Below are 19588 nucleotides of genomic sequence, written 5' to 3'. Positions count from 1 at the left end.
CTTGGAAGCTACTAGTCTTTACATACCAACTAAGAAATATTGTTCAAGGTTTAGGCCTAAATGGAGGCCTAAACCTTGAATAAATGAACTAATGAGACATATGGCAGAGAAGAAAAATGCATGGGATACATATAAATTAACACGTGACACAGAATCCTATGATAGATATTAGTTGATCTGTAACCAAGTTACAAAGGAGTTTAGGCAGGCGAAGGCAGATTACGAGAAATCTTTGGCAAAGGATGCAAAGAAAAACAGCAAAGAGTTCTTTACTTATGTAAACTCTAGAAGGAAGGGGATGAATCAGATTGGTCCACTTGATATCGATGGTTCAACTGTTGATGATCCTGCTCAGGTAGCTAACAAACTAAATGAATATTTTGTATCGACAATCACACATGAGGAGTTATTCAGCTAGGGGAATGCCAGAGGTGTATTCAGCTCTGGCAGTAAGCTAGATAATCTTGAAATAACTTGGAGTAAAGTGGAGGAGAAATTGTTGAAGATAAACACAAGAAAGGCACCTGGGGTGGATGGGATCTATCTAGTTATATTAAAGGAGGCAGCAAAGGAAGTAAACAAGCCCTTAGCCATAATTATGAGAGCTTCCTTGGACTCATGGGAGGTACCCATGGACTGGAGATGTGCAAATGTGACCCCAATTCACAAAGGAGGATCAAAGGCTGACACAAGTAATTATAGACCTGTGAGTTTAACTTCTGTTCCAGGGAAATTAATGGAGGCACTGGTTAAAGAAGCACTGCAGGATTATCTAGACAAGACTTTAGTTATAGCTCGGACACAGCATGGTTTTGTTAAGGGGAAGTCTTGCCTGACCAATTTGATTGGATTCTATGATGCAGTCACAAAGAACTGGATGCAGGGAATAACTTTGATATTATATACTTGGATCTTAGAAAGGCTTTTGATACCGTTGCACATGGAAGACTTCTGCACAAATTGGAGCAGTGTGGCATTGGAGGCAAATTGCTGCTATGGATAAAGGGGTGGTTGAGGGGGGGAGAAGACAGAGAGTGGTAATCAATGGACACTGCTCATCATGGACTAATGTTATTAGTGGAGTCCCTCAGGGTTCAGTGTTGGGTCCATTATTGTTTTCTACATTTATAAATAATATTGATGATGGTATATGAAGCTTAATGTCCAAGTTTGCAGACGATACAAAGGTTGGCAGGATTGTTAAGGACACTACTGATGCTATGCTGCTGCAACAGGATCTGGAAAGGTTGAGCTGATGGGCTGAGAGGTGGCAAATGAAGTTTAACATTGACAAATGTAAAGTACTACATATGGGAAACAGCAACCCCAGAGCATTGTACCAACTCTGTGGTACTACACTGACAGTGGTAGAGAATGAAAAGGACCTAGGGGTAATTGTGCAGGCAGATATGAAGTTCTCTGAGCAGTGCAGACGGGCAGCAAAAGTTGCTCACGGTGTCTTATCAGTGATATACCGGAATTTTTCTAGCAGGGATAGGGAGGTGATTATTGCCTTGTATAAGGCAATGGTCAGGCCACATCTTGGGTACTGTATACAGGTCTGGAGGCCTCATTTCAAGAGGGATATAGAGCTTCTGGAACGAGTACAGAAAAGGGCAACAAGATTAGTGAATGGAACAAAGAGTTGCTCTTACGAAGAAAGGCTTAAATTTTGTAAATTACAGTGTCTGGAGACTAGGCACCTGTGAGGTGATCTGATTGAGGTTGTATAAAGCCTTGAATGGTTTGAGCATGCTCAATGCTGATGGGATTCTTCCTCTTGCTCATCTGAGTGGGCATAAATTCAAATTGAGGAAAGACGGTCGTAGGATAGATGTGCGGAAGTTTGCCTTTAGCCAGGGGGTAGTTGGTTGGTGGAACAGACTTCCATCCCTTGTTGTGGAAGTTGATAGCCTAAATAAATTTAAGGCTCAGCTGGACAGGTATTTCGAACGAACGGAGGGGTGAAGTGGAAGTTTTTTTTTTTTTTTTTTCGGCTGATGCTGCATAAGCTTGCTTTCTTGCATCAGATACTAATGCTACTAATGCTAATGAACACTTTTTTTTCAAAAAAAGGGTGAACAGAAAGTGGACATGGAAGAGCCCAAAAAATATAGAAGATATATTGTGAATGATGTTACTGTCCTGAAATAGGTAAATGTTGGAAGTGATCACAGAATGGTAAGATGTAGGAAAAGAAAGGAAAAAACTGACTCGAGTAAATAATACACAGGTCTTTGAGATAACAGAAGAGGAGAAAAAGCAGTTTGTACTAGAACTTAAGAAGTTTCAGCTTCTGCAGACTGCTCAGGACCAAGATATCGACGAGGAATATTACAACTTTTTGAAAGTGATAAAGCCCGAGAAACCTATAGGTAAAAAAGAAATCCAAAGAAGAAAAAATTAGTCAAGAAACGCTTGTCATGATGAACCGAAGACGACAAATGAAGAGCAAGACAAACACTGACAAGGAGAAAATTGAGTATACTGAGTTATGCAAAGCCATTAGAAAGAGGCTCAGAGAGGACATAAGAAAATTTAACACAAGAAAAGTAGAACAAGCATTAAGGGAAAGCAAAGGATTTAAATCAGCAGCCATGAGCAGTAATACAAAAAGACAAATGATACTGAAACTGAAGAATAGCGACGGCGTACTTATAAATAGCAGAGCAGGCATAATGCAAATAGCAGAAGACTACCATAGAGAATTATACAAGGAGTGAGGGAATGATGCCAGCAGTGGGGAACATGGATCACAAATTAGGAACACGTACGACACTCGATATTCTTCCTGATGAGGTAGAACAGGCATTGAAGAAAGTGAAGAATCAGAAAGCCCCGGGGGAAGATGAAGTTACTGTAGAGTTGTTAAAATTGGGAGGAAGAGACATGACACAAAAACTGGCAAGACTCTTCCCAAAGTGCATTAGAAAAGGCATGAAGCCTAAGGAGTGGAATAATGTAATCATAGTTTTGCTGCATAAGAAAGGAAATAAATCAGAAAAAGGAAATTATAGACCAAATTAGCTTGTTATCCCACATTTACAAGTTGATCACAAGGGTCATTACTAACAGATTAGAAAGAATACTTGATGAGAATCAACTGAAAGAGCAGGCTGACTTTAGGACAGGATTTTCAAGTACGGATCACCTTCACGTAATATCACAGCTAATGGAAAAAGCAAATGAATATAAAACACCATTATGCCTGGAATTTGCGGATTATGAAAAGCCTTTGACTCCAATATAGCATAAGGCAATGTTTCGAGCACTGGAAAGACAAGGCATAGATACCCCATATATTATGATTTTGAAGAAATATATGAGAACACTTTCTCCTTTATTAGACTAGACAAAGAGAGTAGCAAATTTAAAATGGAGAAAGTAGTTCGACAAGGAGACACAATATCCCCAAAGTTGTTTGCTGCTGCCCTTGATTAAACTTTCAGAAGATTAGACTGGTCGCAGAAAAGGGTCAATGTGGATGGAGAGTACCTAAACCATTTACGATTTGCAGATGACATTGTGGTCATAAGCCACGATCCCAAAGAATTACAGGAAAATCTTAATCAGTTATGCAGAGTTAGTAAGGATTTTGGACTAAAGATGAATATGGCTAAAACAATAGTAATGATGAACAAGTATGTCACAGAAAGGGATATAATGATTGAAGGAGCAGTAATTGAAAAGGTGGAGTCATATACTTATCTGGGACAAGTCATTATCTGTAATAATGATAAATGGCTGGAAGTCAAGAGAAGAATAAATTTTGGATGGATAGCATTCAGGAAATATAGTCACATACTGAAGAGCAACATCCCAATTTGTCTGAAATGTAAAATAATGAACCAATGTATACTCCCCACCATGACTTATGGAAATGAAACTTGGGCACTCACCAAAAGATTGGAAGAGAAGCTGAGAACTACATAGCGAAGAATGGAATGAATTATATTGGGAATCAGACTGTTAGATAAGAAGAGAAACACATGGATTAGGCAGCAAACTCAAATAAAGGACATTCTTATCAAAACTAAAGAACTAAAATGGTCTTTGGCAGGACACAGCTCGAAGGCATGATGACAGATGGACTAAGAAAATAACAGAATGGTACCCAAGAGGAGCTAAGAGAAAACCTGGAAGACAACAATGGAGATGGACGATGAAATTCATGAGTTTGTGGGTAGTAAATGGATGGCCATTGCACAAAACAGAAGGAACTAGAAAGTTGCTGGAGAGGCCTTCATCCTGCAGTGGATTGAAAATGGCTGATGATGATGATGATGTTCCCCAGGTGTAATACCTTACACTTTGCTGGATTAAAATGGCATAACTGCCATTTTTCTGACCATCCCTGAAGTTTGTCTAGGTTACTCTGAAGAAGCAAATGTCTGACAAGACATTTGCTTCTTCAGAGTTCTCAGTTGTTACAGTAGAAGCAAATGTCTTCTTAGGCATTGTCATTGGGCAGGTTGATGAATGATAGTTGATTATGTGGCCAAGGGGCTGGATCAGTTATGAGTCTGTGTACACCACCATCATCCATAATATATCAGAGTACAAGAAGGCCTGTGTAAAGTGCATTCCCAAGTATTTTAATGATGAACAAGAACATTTGTGAATGGAATTTTCTTCATATCACATTGGATGCTGCAGACAATTCCATTTGTGAATGGAATTGTCTGCAGCATCCAATATGATATGAAGAGAAAGCAAATTGCTTCTTGGATTTCTTAATGGCTATGCTTGAGATATAGTGCAGGTATGGAACTAAAGAGCAAGAAATGCAGCATGCAGTGGAAGCAATGTTTATGATGTTGATGATCATCATGGCTGAAGTCATAAGTAGTAGTAGTGGTCGCATGTGATGCAAGAAAGCAAGTGTATGAGTTTATGTATCATCAGCCAAAAAAAAAAAAAAAAAATCACACCATTCCCTCCAAATGCCTGTCCAGTTCCTCCTTAAATTTATTTATCCTATCAACTTCCACGACAGATGGAAGTTTGTTCCAGCAATTAACCACCCGCTGGCTAAAGGCAAATTTCTGTACATCTATTCTACATCTGTCTTTTCTTAATTTGAATTTAGTGCAGGACTTTAAATACCTTGGGTCGCTGGTCCAGGAGAAGAAAGTTGCATCCGCCATGGAAATCCACAGCAGAATTGGACAGGCAGCCACTGCGTTCGCCTTGCTCAAATGGTGTCTGTGGAAGAGGACCAACATTTCCACAAAGACTAAAATCCGACTCTTCCGGACTTTGATCCTGCCCATTCTTCTTTACGGATCGGAAACATGGATTTGTCTCAAGTTAGATTTGAACAAACTTGAGGTATTCCAAATGCGATGCCTGCGGCAGATCTTGGGCATCTCTCTTCGCGACCGCATCACTAATGATACCATCTGCGCCAGATGCCAACAGCAACCAACCATTGCCGACCAAATCCAGAAGCGAAGGCTCAGATGGTTTGGCCACGTATGTAGAATGGGCACGAACAGAATACCATCCACACTCCTTTGGAGACAACGACCCACCCAATGGAGCATCCAACGGACCGCGCCTAGGAAAACGTGGGCCAAGCAAGTGGAAGATGACTTGAAGAGCCGACGTCTCGACCTTAACCAGGCCAGGACTGAAGCCATGGATCGTAAGGTATGGAAGAACATCACAGAGCAAGTCCGAAACCCTGCGGCACCTACAGCAGCATACTGGTTGCGTGGCCAACCGCCTCCCCCAGCTGCCAGCTAAGGACCAAAGAAGAAGAAGAAGAAGAATTTGAATTTATGCCCCCTTAGGTTTGTAATCTGAACAAGTGGAAGGATCCCATCAGAATTCAGCGTGCTCAACCCATTCAAGGTCTTATACACCTCAATCAGATCACCGTGCTGGTGCCTAGTCTCCAGCCTGTCTAATAACACTGGGGGAAGTTATGCTTTGCTGTTCTTAGATTCACAGGAATTGCTGCTGCTGTGCCATTTCATGTAAAAGTGAAATAGTCAACTCACAAAATTATATCCCTCAAAGTTGATTTGTGAAATGCCATCAAAAACAAAAGTGCAGACCATTCATTTGACCATTCATTGATATGATATGAGGTGAAGGAGGCCTTGAAATAATGATGTTGACAACAATCAAGGACCTTTCATTAGCTGCGTACAAAAAAATCTGGTGTACAGATGGGATAAGTGCCTGAACTGTAGAATTGTTTTTAAATTTTTTTGAAAAATAAGGTGCAAGTTATTGGTAAAATAAAATAATAATAATAATAATTCTTATTTGCATTTGATTCATCATTAATAGAAATAAAATTTAAACAATTTATCCACTTGGACCTGATCTCATATCATTAGAAATGACATGGTTTTGGTAAACAGAAAAACTCTAAGGTTTATTTCTAAACCACACCATAGAAGTTGCAAAGGTTAGTGGCAGTTTCATGTAGTGCTTTTGTAAATATCAGACACTCATCTGATTATACCATACCATGTGGCTTGTGTTCTGTTATTTTGTGACAGCATTAGTACGTTGTTTATATTGAAAAAAATGCTTATATTTATTTTGTCCTCTACTACAAAGCATCAGTAGTTGGCAAAGCCCGTGCTTATTTTCCACTTCACATCCTACCATAGAAAAATATTTTACTTTTAATGTCTTTATTTCAATGCTTTGTAAGTAGCATTAACAATTTAGGTTGGAGGGAGAGTTTATCACACTATTGTTGTTGCTGGTTATTTGGATAGTTTGGCCTGTCAATCCACTTTGTTAATTATGTTTTTAAAAGAAGGCTAAGGTTAGTTTATTTATTTTAATGGTTTGTTTTTTTAAGAGAATTTGTGAAAGAAGATTTTTGAATTTTTGAAGGTTATTTTGAATGTGTTGAGTGATGTGACTGTGCTGTAGTAAGAAGAAGAAGAATCTTTATTGCAACGCTTAGAATGATAATTTACATAATATTAGTTGCAACAGCCCGGCATGGCACAGTGGGCAGGGGTTAACATTGTACTACAGAGACATTATTGCCTCAAGAACCAAAATACATAAATAAATAATAGAAATGATAAATAAGTGCAAAAAAAGTATAGGAAAATGGAGAAATGACTTTAGTATACTACATATATAGAACATTAAGTGAGTGTACAATCATTTGCTTCAAAATACATACAATAAGGATATACATTGAAGTGCATAAATATGTACATAGTTTTTTGGGTTAAGAATATACATTGCTCAAGACTCAAATTATAATAGTAGTAGCCTTGGCCACCCCACTCAGTATTCCTTTCCTATAATGTCTATCACGACAGAACTTATTGAAGTCAAATTTAGGTCCTGGACTCGAGATAGCATCGAAGGAAGAAACCGGTCCGACAGGTGAAGGCGTCTTTGCAGAGGACGTAACTTGGTTGGGAGAATGCTCGTAGACGTGCCGGTGGGATCCTCCCTGCACAGTTTTCCCAGAAGGAGGGGGAGGAGATGAGACTGGTCATGAGTTTGACTGTTGTGACGAGCCTTCTTTCATTAATGAGCGACTTGAGCCTTGGGATGTTAAGTGCATAGGCCATATCGCCGGTCCGGAGCTGTGGAGGCAGGCTGTTTGTGGCACGCCCACTTGAGAAGCCAGTACTCCGATGAGAAAACTGGTTTCATGGTAGAAGGAGATGCAGATGCCCAAATCTTTGCAGCATAGAGAATTGGCGGATACACTATTGTTGAGATGTATCTCACCATGGTGGATTTGTCTGTTACCTGGTTCAGATGTTACTCACATATCCATCTCAGTCTCGTGGCTTTTGTGAGGGGTACGTATAGTAGTAGTAGTGGCATGTGATGCAAGAAAGCAAATGTATGAGCTTATGCAGCATCAGCCAAAAAAAAAAAAAAAAAAAAAACACACCATTCCCCCCAAATGCCTGTCCAGTTCCTCCTTAAATTTATTCAACCTATCAACTTCCACAACGACAGATGGAAGTTTGTTCCAGCAATTAACCACCCGCTGGCTAAAGGCAAATTTCCGCACATCTATTCTACGTCTGTCCTTTCGTAATTTGAATTTATGCCCCCTTAGGCTCGTAATCTGAACAAGTGGAATGATCCCATCAGAATTCAGCATGCTCAACCCATTCAAGGCCTTATACACCTCAATCAGATCACCGCACAGGTGCCTAGTCTCCAGCCACTGCAATTTGCAGAACTTAAGCCTCTCTTGATAAGAGGATCCCTTCATTCCCCTCACCAATCTTGTTGCCCTTCTCTGTACACGCTCAAGTAAATCTACATCCTTCCTAAAATGAGGCCTCCAGACCTGTACGCAGTACTCAAGGCGTGGCCTGACCATTGCCTTATACAGAGGGATAATCACCTCCTTTTCCCTGCTAGCAAAATTCCTATATATCATTGACAAAACCCCATGACCTGCCCTGGCAGCCTGTCTGCATTGCTCAGAAAACTTCATATCTGACTGCACAATTACTCCCAGGTCTCTTTCATTTTCTACCACCTTAAGTGTAGTACCACACAGTTGGTACGTTTCTCTGGGGTTACTTCTACCCATATGCAGTACTTTGCATTTGTCAAGGTTAAACTTCAGTTTCCACTTCTTAGCCCATCTGCCCAAATTATCTAGATCCTGTTGCAGTAGCACACTGCCATTACTGTCATTAACAACTCTGCCAACCTTTGTATCATCTGCAAACTTCGATATTAAGCCTGATATACCTTCATCAATATCATTGATAAATATACAAAACAACAATGGACCCAACACCGAACCCTGTGGGATTCCACTAATAACATTAGTCCAAGAAGAGCAGCACCGATTGATTACCACCCTCTGTCTTCTCGCACTTCACCATCCTTTTATCCATTGTAGCAACTTACCCTTAATACCATTCTGCTCGAATTTGTACAATAGTCTTCCATGCGCAACAGTGTCAAAAGCTTTCCTGAAATCCGAATATATGATATCAAAATTATTTTTTGCATCCAGTTCCTTTGTAACCACATCATAATATCCTATCAAATTTGTCAGACAAGACTTTCCCTTAACAAACCCATGCTGTGTCTGAATTATTGCTGCAGTCTTGTCTAGATGATCCTGTAATGCATCTTTAACCAGCGACTACATTATTTTACCCGGAACAGAAGTTAAACTAACTGGTCTGTAATTACTCGTGTCACCCTTCGATCCCCCTTTGTGAATTGGGGATACATTTGCACATCTCCAGTCCATGGGAACCTCCCCTGAGTCCAAGGATGCTCTCATAATTATGGCTAAGGGTTTGCTTAGTTGCTTTGCCGCCTCCTTTAATATAATTGGATAGATCCCATCCACCCCAGGTGCTTTTCTTACATTTAACTTCAACAGTTTCTCTTCTACTTTGCTCTCAGTTATTACAAAATCATTAAGTATCCTGCTACAATTTGATAACCTTCTGCCATTTTCAAACCTTAATAATTCCTCATGTGTGAATGTAGATGCAAAATACTCATTCAGTATACATGCTGGCCGAAAAGAAGCTTTGGATCGAAACTTATTCATAGGTCAATGTGATGTTGGACAAGAGGGATGGAGGCTCCATTGAGGTTGGATTGATTTTTGTGAGAAGACCATGATTTCTGACTTCTCGGGATTGATATGGAGACCAAATTGTTTCAGGTAGATACATATTGAGGAGAGAGTGGAGGTTAGCTCTTCTGAGGCTTGGTGAGGGTTTTGGCTTACCTTTATTGGCATGAGTACCTTTAGATCGTCAGCATATACCAGCATATTTAACTTTTGGATTACCAGTGGAGCAATAAGGGCGGTGAGGAGGCCAGATAGCACTGCCCCTTGCGGGACTCCAACTGAGATTACTTTGCTGTATCATGAGTTATCTACAGATAATTTGACTATTCGGTTATTCAGCAGAGATGTGAGGAAAGCTAAGATGTTGCCTCCTATCTGATAGTGATTTTTTAGTAATTTTAGGAGAGATGGGATGTGCATGGCATCAAATGCAGATTCACTGTCTATGTAGTAGATATTGAATCTGCATTTGGAGATGGTGTAGTTTATGGAGTATGGAGTAGTTTAGTTGTAGATGATCTATCATTTATTATAGACAAAATGTCTTTTTTTGTTTCTTTTCTTCCTCCTCACTGTTGCAGGTGATGTCACTAGTATCGATATAAGCATTTTATAGTAGTCAATGCCTATAAATTGGCAGTGTGTGCTTCAGCAAACTTTGAGCAGGTCATAGAAGGTAAAGATTTAGAAATAGTCAATACTATGTAATTGAACACAAGATGGGGGGGGGGGAATTTTTTTTTTTTTTTTTTTTTTAAATATAGGCAACTCTCGGTTTACAAACGAGTTCTTTTTCAAAATGTTGTTTGTTATACGTTTTGTTCATTATGTGTACCTTGCATTGCTGAGCTTTTATGATATGTATTGTATACGTTAGCAGCCATTTTAAAGCATTAAAACCATGAACTAAACATTGAATGCTCTATACAATACATTTTATTATAATGTATGTATGTGTTATGGTTTATCATATACAATACGTAACGTAAAATAAAATTAGAAAAGAAAAAAAAAACAAGATATCGTACTTTTTAATTTTAATTAAAAACATAGAGTTACAAAATAGAAATAAAGAAAATGAGTACTAACATAATATATGTACTGTACATACATATGTATTCAACTTTTACTCATCAATATCTTCATCAGAGTTCAATAATTATGTTCACTATACATCTGGCATGTCATTTTATAAGGAATTCTATATATTGGCGACTTTAAGAAATTTGAATGAATTGTGACATTTGTTATAGCGAATGTTCGTTAACTGAGAGTTGCCTGTGCAGTTGATTGTATTTCATGATGATGTGTAATTTACCTACAGCAACAGCAGATGATGTACATTATTAGTTACCATTAGCTTGGAAGAAAAGTCTGGAAATGCCATTTGGACAGTGCCAGAATGTAGTTATGGGGCTTTCTGGCCAAAGCTGGAACTCTAATTACATGTCTTTTGTTTACTGATTTCTAAAATTTTGGGGGGGGGGAGAGAGAGAGAGAAACATAAGGGTAAGCTAATCTATTAAACTGTGTGAAAAAAAAAGAATTACTGAGCTACTGTTAATCTTGTATACAACTTTACTAGACTGCAGACTGCATACTTATGGAGTAGCTTAGTTGTAGATGATCTATTATTTATTATAGACAAAATGTCTTTTTTTTGTTTCTTTTCTTTCTCCTCACTGCTGCAGGTGATGTTACTAGTATCAATATAAGCATTTGGAGAATTGGCTCAACCCTTGCTGGACTTCGTTGGGACAATTTTAGGAATAGTCTACCTGATTCTCGTTCGCTTTTAGGTTATGTCATCTACTACAGAGAGGTGTAAGTATAGTTATTAATCTTGTCCAAAAGTAAATATGAAAATTTACAACACTGTACAACAAATTTGAACTTTTGCCTTGCCTTAAAATAAAAGTAAGTGATTCGGGTAAATTTTAATATACTTATTCAAATCAGAGATCAAATTGTTGTATTATCCATAATTTTATCAGAAAGTGAATAGAAACTTTGATTACAAATTTCTTTAGTGAAAAGTTTGGCTGTTAAATCTTAAAAAAATTAAGTAAAACATGAAAATTTTAAGCTGATACAGTTGTTCAGTCATCTAAAATTTTATATAAATGAATTCATTAATTACATGCCTTATCTAGCTTTAAAACTATTAAAGATATCTGTATAAATTTCCTACATAAGCCAGGTTTATATCACATCTTGAGAGGCAAAATGTCTGTTGGTAGCCTGTCAGCATACCCAGATTTGAAAGTTTAGCTGTATTTTGTGTAGATGATTTTTGATAGTTTTATAGCCAGATAAAGTTTTGCAGGTAAAGAAGTAATCTATTTAAAATGTTGATATCTAAATAATTTCACATTAGCAGTCACTATATTTTTTAGATGTAATTACATCTAAAAGTAATTACATAGTCAGTTTTGAAGCTCTTGTGGGTAGCACAGCTGGTATAATTACCATCCTACCCACACTGGATGGAAAAGATTTAAGTTCAAATCCCATCAGTGATGCAAGGAATTTTTTGTATGTCAGCAACTTTAGCAGGATCATCAACAATTATAATATTTGTATCTAGTGGACCAATGTGATTCATTCCTTTTCTCAACAGTGTTTACATAAGTGAAGACGTCTTTGCTACTTTTTTTTAGCGTTCCTTGCCGGAAATTTATTGTAATCTGCCTTATTTTAGGTCCTTGAGGTTGTCACAGACATTCTCTGAGATAGCCAGACAAGCTGTACTTGCTACCTGGGAGTCTAAAACGCTGATGGAACTGATATTTAGGGGACACTCAAGTCAAGTGGACCCAATTTTGGCAAAGTCCGTGACAGCCAAATCCTCTGCTTGCACCTTCACAATGGTGGGACTGTTAGTAATCCTGGGTATAACCCTAATGCGCAAGCACAATGTGGGTGACCACCCAGGTGTGAGCCAACGTAAGCAGGGGTTGAAGTGTGCTGCCCACACCACATGGAGGAATGCTGCCCCTCTGTGTTACCATGCAATACTAGCTGGTAGATGACTCTGATCAACCGGTGCAATACCACCACTTTGCTTATTGGAGGCTTAAAGTGGTGAAACCCATGTTTAGTCCCTAGAGCTAAGTTCCGGTCAACCCTAACCCATCTCTTCCATCATGCAGTATGACTGATGACTTTTGAAGTTATGATGGACATCATGGTGAGATCTAATCTTCCTTACATTTTGAGGATAAAGCTCTAAAATAGTGTTTGCAGGCTGGCTGCTAGTTAGTACACCGGAACAAACCTATTGATAACTCTTTAGGGGGCTTCCGGATCAGCTAGTGTATAATCTCGCTACCTCTACTCTGCCAGATAGTGACTGGAGGGAGTCCGGGTAGTGTGTGTGGGGGAATTGACGAAGCCACATTATGGCAAGGATCTGGGTATATTCTTACCATGTGTATGCCATATCTAAAAATGTCATTACTTCATTCAGCATGCTCCCCCTCCCACACTTTTTCTTACTATTGAATACACCATGAATTGTCAAACTAATAGAGTAAGTTTATCTGCAAAAATATGTAAACATCCAAAACATTCCTAGTTCATTTCACAAATATACGTGGTCTCAATTCTAATCTCAACAATGTCCATTTCCACTTGCAGTCTGCCAAACCCCATGTACTTTTTCTGACAGAATCTCAGTTATCAGTTGCCCAAATTATTTGCTGTATGATTCTTTTCGTCTCAAAGGTAGTACTTGTGCATATGTCCATTCTGTTATTCCCTGTCAGAGATTTGGTAATTTGGAATCTCCTCTTTTCGATCTTCTCTGGCTTAAAATCTCTTTACCTTATTGTGTCAAATTCATCTGTTGTCTACCATTCTCCCAACTCCAATAATAACTTTGAACTCTTTGACTTCCTCTCTTTGCAACTTGACTTTCTCCAGTCAAACTGTCCTAACAGTGAGGTAATTTTCCTTGGTGATTTTAATGTTCACAACTCCAACTGGTTTCCATTTTCTAGTCACACAGACCCAGTTGGTCAAGATGCTGAGGCTTTTGCAATTACTAATGACCTTGCACAGATTGTTCATTTACCTACAAGAATACCGGATAATCCTAACCATACAGCCAACACAATTGATCTTTTTCTCACAAACAACCCTTCTAAGTACTCGGTTGAAGTGAGTGGTCTTTTAGGCACCACAGATCACAATTTGGTGATTGTCTCTTCTCCAATGGAGCCTTTATCGCATGGCTATTCCCAACCTCGAGTTTTTTGGCATTACAAGAATGTAAAATGGGATGACCTGCGAGATTTCTTTTCTTCTTTTCCTTGGTCGGACCAATGTTTCAAAACTTCTGATGTCAACGTTTGCTCAGATCATGTTAATGAAATTATTCTTGTAGGAATGGAATCCTTTATCCCACACTCCACTTTAATATCTCATCCTTTATCTGAACCTTGGTTTTCCAATAAATGTGCTAAGGCCATTCAGGAGAAGAATGTTGCATATCGTAATTAGCTTGTTTCCAATTCTTCAGTTTCATTTTCTGCCTACACCAAAACTTGCAACAATTGTAAACCAGTTATTAATCAGTCCAAACTAGATTTTGAACAGGCTAAGAGTAGAAAACTTGCTCCTTGTCCTAATGGTAGCCGAGCATTCTGGTCTCTTGCCAAAGCTATTGGCTGCAACTTTTGTGCTTCTCTGCTCCCACCTCTGTCCAAACCAGATGGTTCTGTTGTCACTTCAGCCAAGGATAAAGCTGACCTGCTAGCATCCCATTTTTCTTCCAACTCATGTATTAATGACCTTTGTAAAACACCTCCCATCATTCCCAACACGCTCCATTCAATGTCTCCTGTGGTCTTCCGTCAAAAGGATGTTAGAAGGATTTTGATGAATCTTGATGCTAAGAAAGCTCCAGGTCCTGATAGTATTTCACCACTTGTTCTCAAAACCTGAACTACTTAACTTACTGCTGTTCTTTGCCAGGCACCTCCGTAGCCAGGTGGGAAGGAGCAGCAGTGCGTAGCACACGCTTCTTGATTAGACCGGGGTTCAAGCCCGTCACCACCAAATACAGAGGATGCAGAAAGGTCAGGGAATGACCACTGCATATCCCGGAGCAATATGGCCTTAGTTGCTAATGCTTCTAAAAAAAAAAAAAAAAAAACCCAAATAATCAAATGTTCTTTGCTGCCTATTTTCACTTTCTTATTCCAAAGGTGTTTTTCTTTCTGCTTGGAAATTTGCTCATATCCAGACAGTTCCTAAATAGGGTGACTAATCCCTCCCATCCAATTATCGTCCCATTGCAATTACTTCTACTCTTTCTAAAGTAATGGAAAAATTAATTAACCGCCAACTCTTAAACTACCTAGAAACCTTCCGTCTGATCAACGATCACCAGTATGGAATCCGTCAGTGTCGATCCACTGCTGATATTCTGGCTTATATTACCCATTTATGGAGAAATTCAATGGAAAAGTTCGGTGAAACACAAGCAGTTGCTTTCGATCGTGTTTGGCTTAAAGGTCTTCTAAACAAGCTTTCATCTTATGGTTTGCCAACTGTTTTTTGTAATAGGTTATACAGTTTTCTCTCTGATCGCCACTTCTCCACTAATGGTGGTGTCCCAAGGTTGAGTTCTTTTCCCCACTCTTTTCCTCTTGTATATTAAAGACCTTCTTCCATTGACTGGAAATCCTATCCATAGTTTTGCCGATGATAGCACATTACTTTCCATTTTGAGAAACCTTCCCCTGCTCAATCAGCTTCAACTTCTCGAATAACTTCTACCAATTCCTTAAATGCCGATCTCTAGGTAATTCTCCAGTGAAACAAAGACAACTTAGTTGATTTCAATCCTTCTAAAACTTAGTCTTGTCTTATATCTTGCAAAAAGGATCCTTCTGCTTCTATGCTTTTTTGCTATCTCCCTTTGTGATTTTATTGTAGACTAGTTTATGCCCCTGTTAGGTTTGTATTCCCTGATAATTTATATAAGCCTAATTGCTTCTATAGCTGCTTTTTTGTTTTCACAATGATGTACGGAAAATCAATTTTTTGCCCCCCCAACATTAGCGACAAGTGGTTAGTTAATAAAAAAAAAGGTTATTTTTTATCTCCCATTTGTAATGGTTAAATCAGCTTGAGATCCATTTGCCTGGGTAAATTAGTGTTCGACTTATACCTGTGTGTGTAATCAAAAATTTAATTGGTATTGGCTAAAAACTTTAATTAGTTCCTGATATGATGATTATTTATTTCTCTTGCTCAGTGGGTGCTTCCAGCTTCCTGCTTTTCTTCTAACAGTTCCACCTGGGGAAATTCCTTCCTTCCATACTAAATGCATTCCACTCATTGTCACCCCTGGTCTTTTGAAGAAGGATATTAGAAGAATACTGAACAATCTTGATGCCAAGAAACTCCAGGTCTTGATAGCTTTTCTCCGCTTGTTCTCATAACCTCCTGAGTTTGCTTCTGTTTTGAGTTGCACTTCCTTATTCCATTGGTGTTTTTCCTTCTGCATGGAAATTTGTTTATATCAAGCCAGTTACTAAAAGGGTGACAAATTGTTCCCTTTCATTTATTGTCCTGTTGCACTTACTTTCTACTCTTAGCAAAGTAATGGAGAAATCCATTATTTTGCTAAGAGTAGGAAACAAATTCTTTAATTGTCTTGAAATCTTACATCTGATCAGGATTGCCAATAAGGATTTATTCAATACTTATCTACTAGCGGTATATTGGGTGGTATTACTAATTTCTGGACAAATTTGATTTAGTAAAATTACAATAAAACGGAAAAGTTGGGAACTCAAGCAATTGCTCATGACATTTCCAAGGCTTTTGATTATGTTTGACAGAAAGGTCTTCTACTCATACATGAATTTAATTCTTATTGGATTGCTGTCTGTTTTTTGTAATTGGGGAGCCTGTTTTCTCTGACCAGTCACTGCATCTGATGGTATATTGCTCTCTGTCTTTTAATTTCTCAACTAATGCTAGTGTTCACAAAAGTTCTGTTCTCTCTTAAACCCTTTTCCTCTTATATTAATAGCTTTCTTCCACTGACCTAGAATCTGCTCCACAGATTTGAAGATGATAGCATGCTACATAATGACCTTCCAGTTAAAACTTGCTCTTTGCAGTAAGCTTCAACTTCTCATATACAGTATTCCCTCCATTAATGATGTCTTTGATTAATGATATTGTTTAAAATCTGGATCTCATTAGATCCCCTTTGACTGTGAACACCTGTACATGGTGATGGGACTTCCCAGTGATACTGCTGGCCTTCCAGATTAGCATCGCTGGAATCTAGTGCCCATACCTTGGTTCCAGGGTTACATCATTGGAATCCAGCATGTGCAGCTGTAACCTGTGTAAACTCAGAAAGGGGGAGGGATCCTGGTGAGTGAGTGATAGCCTTAATGCACCACTTTGGGCCCTGCTTTGACAGGATGGGAGCTCCTGAACCAGCCCGATTGGAATCAATTGGTGGGTGATTCTTACTGCTAGTGTCAACTGCATTCCAGTAAGTCTCCCTCCCTTTGGTACTGGGATGGTGTAAGAACTTATTGAAAATGTGGATATGGTGCTCTAAGAAAACGGCCTGACAAAGCCGAGTGGTCAATTTTGAGAGTGCAGTAGCACATGCTCTTTGAGTGGACCGGCATTCAAGCCATGACTGCTAAATACGATTAATGTTTGTATTGATAATTTATTGTAAACTCCACTGACGTGGTGGTCATGCCGGAGTATATACAAGAAACAAGAACAAACTTGGTGTCCCATTGATGTATGCAGTACCTGTTAATTCATGAGTGGGTACTCATAGGGTTCCATGGTGGGTGAGGTACTTAGGGCATCAGAAATATTTATTTTACTCTCATGAGTAATTTAAATCCCTCTTTTCTTCTGGGACCCTAACAAGGCCCCTACTTAACCAGTTGGAAGATACTGATAACACCAATTAAAAAAGACCCAGAACAGAGGGGATAGATTACAATCAGTGACACCGCTTTTCCCCATTCTTCATTCTACTGGAAATCTGCAATTGGAAAAAATTTTTCCAACTAGAAGGGTTGGCAGATCTCGAAAATCCATCAAAAGACTACGTTCTGGAGATATTTTAGTTGAGGCTGTAAGTCCAGACATGCACAGCAGCTTTTAAAAGCCACATCGATAGGGAGAATGCCTATCATCATAATCCCTCATAAAACTCTAAACTTTTCATGCAGTGTCATATCAGAGTGGGGTCTTCATGTCTCTGAAGAAGAGATCTGCTCTGATTTGAAAGATCAAGGTGATTTGAAATTTGAAAGATCAAGGTGGGACAGTTGTGAAGTGAATATCGATGCGGAAGGATGGGAATTTCATTCCTACACAAGTTCTCATCCTAACATTCAATACCCCATGGCCTCTGAGTTCAACCAAGGCAAGCTATTTAAACTGCCCAGTAAGGATTTTTCCTAATTAACTGAGGTGTTTTAAATGTTAAAAGTACAGCCACTCAAAAACAGCCTGTCGTGGCTCCCCTGCCTGTGCTCGATGTGGTGCTAAACTCTATCAATTTTGAATCAGCATCAATTTCTGCATACAATCTCCCCTTCATAATGTCAGAGTTGCACTATGCTCTAGCCTCTACTAAACTCAGTGCAGCAGGGCCAGATGTAATCCACTACATCATGATAACAAAACTTACTGAACCAGTCCTCAAGACTCTGTTATTCTATAATAGAATATTCAAAGAAAATACTTTCCCTGACAAATGGTGTCATACTTATATTCTGGCAGTTCCAAAACCAGGTAAAGACCCTACAAATCTGTAACATTATCAACCTATTGCATCACCAGCTGTATGAGCAAGGTCATGGAAAAAATGGTCAATGCGTGGCTAACCTGGTTTCTACCTCTAAATAATCTCCTAAATCCAGTGCAATATGGTTTCCATGAAGATAGATCCACTCTTGACCTTTTGATCAAGACAGAAATAAACATCCGTGACGCCTTCGTATGGAAAGAACACCTTGCCATGGTTCTCTTTGACACCGAAAAAGCATTTGACACTGCTTGGAGATAAGGTATAATGCAAAACCTATACGATCTGGGATTATGTGGACACCTACCACAGTTTATAAAAAACTTCCTACACCTCCACTCATTTCAAGTTAGGGTTCACAATCAGTTATCTTCAAAATTTATCCAGGAAGAAGGGGTACTACAAGGGTCAGTGCTAAATGCCACTCTCTCTTTAGTATAATAATGAATTCAATAACACATGACCTACCACAATATATCCACTACCCTATATGCTGATGACTTCAGTATCGCCTGCCATTCGCCTAATATGCGAATGATAGAAAGACAGTTACATGTCATCAACAAAATAGCTAAATGATTCCCAAACAACGGATTTCGTCTCTCGCACCAAAAAAACAGTTGGGATACACTTCTGTAGGAAACATAACCTACACCAATATCCGGAACTTTTGACTAGAAAATCAAGTCATACCAGTTGTCAATAGTGTCCACTTTCTTGGTGTGATATCTGACCAAAAACTCACTTTCCTTGAACATATAAAAATGCTTTGAATTACTGGTCTTAAAAAATTAGCATCTTAAGAGTTCTATCAGGCACAGTGTGGGGAGCCAACCGTTACACAATACTACATCTCTACCACGCATTAATACGGTCACATCTGGACTATGGTTTTGTAGCTTATAGCTCTGCTAGACCAAGTGCTTTACGTTGGTGTGATCCTGTCCACCAGTGCTCTTTGTTTTGCACTGGGGGCATACCGTACATCACCTTTTCAGAGCCTATATGCTGAAGCGCACAAAATATCCTTGCAGCTATGCAGACAAATGCTTTTATTAAATTATGCAGCAAAACTCAAAGGGCACCCAAAACACCTCACTTGGAATGGACTTTTCTCTCCTAAATGGGAAAATTTTTATAGAGCTTACCCATCTATAAATTCCCCAACCAGGATACTTCTTTGCTCACTACAAGCTGATTGGCAAATTGAC

The 19588-nt window shown here is 38.9% G+C and overlaps 1 protein-coding gene across 1 annotated transcript in view; it reads left to right on the top strand.

Moving 5' to 3' along the window:
• Positions 1-19588, top strand: part of LOC150080650 (insulin-like peptide receptor) — a 514932-nt gene that overhangs the window by 243388 nt on the left and 251956 nt on the right. The window contains 1 exon segment of the mRNA XM_090381758.1: positions 11257-11389. Within this exon segment, the coding sequence (XP_090237884.1) occupies positions 11257-11389 (133 nt within the window).

This window comes from Mastigoproctus giganteus, chromosome 9 (genome assembly GCF_048544385.1).
Source record: "Mastigoproctus giganteus isolate SK-2022 chromosome 9, ASM4854438v1, whole genome shotgun sequence".
NCBI classification, from domain to species: domain Eukaryota; kingdom Metazoa; phylum Arthropoda; class Arachnida; order Uropygi; family Thelyphonidae; genus Mastigoproctus; species Mastigoproctus giganteus.
Note: the sequence above shows the minus strand (reverse complement) of the source record. Positions and strands in the feature narration are given on the sequence as shown.